Here is a 3,894-nt window from a genome sequence, read left to right on the forward strand (position 1 = left end):
CGCTGGACCCGCAGGGGCTGCCAGGGCCGCGGGCAGCGCGCAGGGCCGGGGCGCCCAGGCCTGTCCTGTGCCAGGCCAGGAGCAGAGACGGGGATCCGCCCGAGCCGGACAAGCTGGCTGAGGCAGCTGCCCATGAGGCGCGTCCACAGAAACCGGGCTCAGCCCGCGGACTCTGGGGCTCTAGGTTGCCGTTGACCAGGCCCACTGGGCTGGAGGCCACGTCACAATGTCTGTGGCGCGCTGCTGCCTTCTGAGGAAACAAGGCCCGCGCGCGTGGCCCTGGGCGCTTGGGCCTCCGCCAGGCAGCGGGGACCCCCCCAGGCTGCGCACCCAGAGGCCCCCAGTGCGTCCCATCTCCCTCACACTGGACCCGAGCGGACATAGCGCCGCACACAGCGCTCCACTGGAGTTCTCAACTTTATGGTTTTGTGTTCACTGTGCTTGGTGAAAACCACGTGCAATAAACTTGGAATGTTTATTCAGAGAGAATAAGTTTATTCGGGGGGGGGAGGGAGAGTAAAAGAGGGTAGAGAGAAAGAGAGAAAGAGAGAGGGAGAGAGAAGGAGAGAGAGGGAGAGAGAGAGAGAGAGAGAGAGAGAGCGCATGCGCAAATGCTAGGGTCTTATTGAGACTACTGGCTTCACAAGAACACAAGTTTCCACATTTTAGGTAACCTGGCAGCTTTTAGTTGGCTTTTCAGAAAGTTCACAATCATAATGATTCCTTCCCAAGAGGAAAGAAGAGGTGTGAGGTGGAATATCCAGAAGTTTCAGAATCCCCATGTAGGCATGTGGAGAAGATGCCCATCTCCCAAAGTCAGTGCAGACTGGAGGAGGTGACTGCTTCCTACAATGTGAAACAGCAACAGAAGCCTTCAAGTCACATGGAAAACATCTAGGAAATGTGAACTGCCCCAAGAACACAATTCCAGGATCAACCCCTAAGAAACGAAGAAATACCAATTCCAAGGAAAAACCATACAAAATTTTATGCTATGCTCTCTTGCCACTGTAATTGGGATGAAAAGTAATCCATGTATGAAATAATAGGTTTTTTTCTTTTTTGTGTTAGTATGGTACTGAATTCAGAACCTGGGAACTCTCCCTTAGCTTCTTTGCTCAGGGCTGGTACACTACCACTTGAGACACAGTTCCACTTCTAGCTTTTTGCTGGTTAATTGGAGATTAGAGTTTCATGAATTTTTTTTTGCCCAAGCTGGTGACAAATCATGATCCTCAGATCTATCTCCTGAGTAACTAGGATGGCAGGCATGAGCCACCAGTGCTCAGCCATCCCAAAACTACTTCTATTCAAATGGATTTTCTCAAAAAATGGCATGATTGCATATGTACATCCCTAGAATTAAAATTTTATCAAGTTTGTGTTATTTTTTGAATCATTTGTCTTTTGCTTGTTTTATTTGTGAAGATTCTATGATAGTTACTTATCCTATAGCTGCTAGAGTTTTCTGATTTGTTATTTGCTAACCTTTCTCACATTAAAAAAAAAATGCTACTTAAATAGTATTTTTCAAGGCCGGTTCCTCTACCCAGAGGTCAATAAATATTTACCACTCCTCCTTTTCCCCTTTCTAGCCTTTTCATTTTCATTCCTGTTCTTAAAGCTTCAGGGTCCTTATTATTCCATCCCATAACTTATCTGACAAGATTACTACACTATTAACATCAAGGCTTTTCCATTAAATACATGGATCCTTCTTGATAATGCTTATGATTTGGAATCCTCAGCCATCTGTTTGCTTCTTGCTAAGCTATACATTTATATGTCTTTCTCATTCAGCCTCCTAACAGCTGTTACTGATGTTTAGGTGACCTAGAACACTGCTGGCAAACATTAAGGGCCACGCTCTCCCCGGGAGTTTCTTCTTGATCATTGGAGTGTGGTGGTCAATGAAGTTCCCACTGAAGCACTTTCACCAAAAGGGCAAGAACAGGCTGAGCCAGCAGCCACAGCGGGTTGCAATCATTGAAGCTGCAGTCAGGATTTTCTGTTGTGTCACTGGTAAGAGCAGAACTTTTTTTTTTTTTTTTGGTCGGTCATGGGGCTTGAACTCTGGGCCTGGGGGCTGTCCCTCAGCTCTTTAGCTCAAGGCAAGCACTCTACCACTTGAGCCACAGCACCACTACTGGTTTTTCAGTGGTTAATTGGAGATAAGAGTCTCACAGGGATTTTCCTGCCCAGGCTGGCTTTGAACCATGATCCTCAGATCTCAGCCTATTGAGTAGCTAGGATTACAGGTGTGAGCAAACAGCACCCAGCTGAGCAGAACTCATTTGGTCCGTGGACTTTCCCCATCACATCCAGATCTTTTAGTCCATTTCCTAGACTCTGTGAAATGGCTGTTTCACTGCAGACACAGAGGACAAGGACTTTCAGGAGGCTACTGTTTATCCTAACATTCCATTGTGTAGAGAGCTTTATGTTAGGAGTTGATTTAAAAAAAAAAAAAAAGAACAGCATCAGTGGCTTATATCTATAATCCTAGCTACTCAGAAGGCTGAGATCTGAGTTCAAAGCCAGACCAGGCAGGAAAGGCTGTGAGACTCTTATCTCAAATTAACCACAAAACTGAAAGTGCTAGAGCACTACACTTGCATAGAAAAAGCTCAGGGACAGTGCCTAAGCCCTGAGTTCAAGCCCTACAACAACAACAACAAAAAAGTTAATAAAGCCTTATACTATATGTAACATGAGAAACTACCAAATAAACTATATTATTTACCTTAGAAGGAGAAAGGTATAGAGATATAGGAAGAAAACACATACTATATGAAAAGATAAAAATAGAAAAGAAACAAGAGCGAATAGGGTCATAGTCATGATTTGAGAAAGAACTAAAATGGTTTTTCTTTTTTAATTGTTTTATAAAGGTGATGTATAGTAGGGTTACAGTTACAAGTCCGGTAGAGTATATTTCTTTTGGACAATATCACCCCTTCCCTTGCTCTCTCCCAGGTTTTCCCTCCCATCCCCAACCACAAGTTGTATAGTTTATTTTCAACATCGTGTCTAGTGAGTACCACTGCTGCATTTGTTTACCCTTTGTCCCTCCATTTCTGTGCCTCCCCTAGCACTACCAAAACATACATGAATAAACAAGACTAAAAGAAAATGAGGGCTGGGGAGGTGGCTCAGTGGTAGAGCGCTTGCCTTGCATGCCTGAGGCCCTGGGTTCGATTCCTCAGCACCACATAAGCAAAAAAGAAAAAAAGCCAGAAATGGCGCTGTGGCTCAAGTGGTAGAGCGCTAGCCTTGAGCTGAAGAGCTGAGGAATAGCACCCAGGCCCAGAGTTCAGGCACCACGACCGGACCCCCCCCCAAAAAAAGAAAACAACAAAGAAAAAAACCTAATTTCCATTTCCTGGAGTTCAATAAATCTTATTTTGTATGATCAGCTGCTCATAGACATTGTGCCTTTGTGGAACTAATTTTAATAAAACGTAAACCCTACCTTGAATACCACGTATTGTATCTCCTTCTAGCATCCCAGAGTACTTAATATCCAATACACTGGTCTAACCTCCATCCTCTAGTCTCAAGAAACTCTTCACAGGGAACATTTGTACAAGGGGACCAGTGAGATGGGCAGTACAAGAGATGAAAAACTATTCCTTGTCTTCTGGCCCTTCCTCATGTCCATTGCTCCTTGTCATCTTCTCTATCTGCTGGTGGCCCCAGAAGAGTCAGTAGTGGTAAGAGTAACAATTATTCCTAAAAACAATAAAAGCCATTTATGACAGACCAATAGCCAATATTATACTTAATGGGGAAAAGCTACAACCAATTCTCCTAAAATCAGGAACAAGGCAAGGATGCCCACTGTCTCCACTCCTCTTCAACATAGTCCTAGAACCCTTAGCCAGGGCAATAAGG

At 44.6% G+C, this 3,894-nt stretch overlaps 1 protein-coding gene across 1 annotated transcript in view; it reads left to right on the forward strand.

Moving 5' to 3' along the window:
• Positions 1-3,894, forward strand: part of Tmem45b (transmembrane protein 45B) — a 16,902-nt gene that overhangs the window by 7,070 nt on the left and 5,938 nt on the right. The window contains 1 exon segment of the mRNA XM_013009451.1: positions 1,838-2,022. Within this exon segment, the coding sequence (XP_012864905.1) occupies positions 1,838-2,022 (185 nt within the window).

The sequence above is a fragment of the Dipodomys ordii genome, unplaced genomic scaffold (genome assembly GCF_000151885.1).
Source record: "Dipodomys ordii isolate 6190 unplaced genomic scaffold, Dord_2.0 Scaffold10, whole genome shotgun sequence".
NCBI lineage: Eukaryota > Metazoa > Chordata > Mammalia > Rodentia > Heteromyidae > Dipodomys > Dipodomys ordii.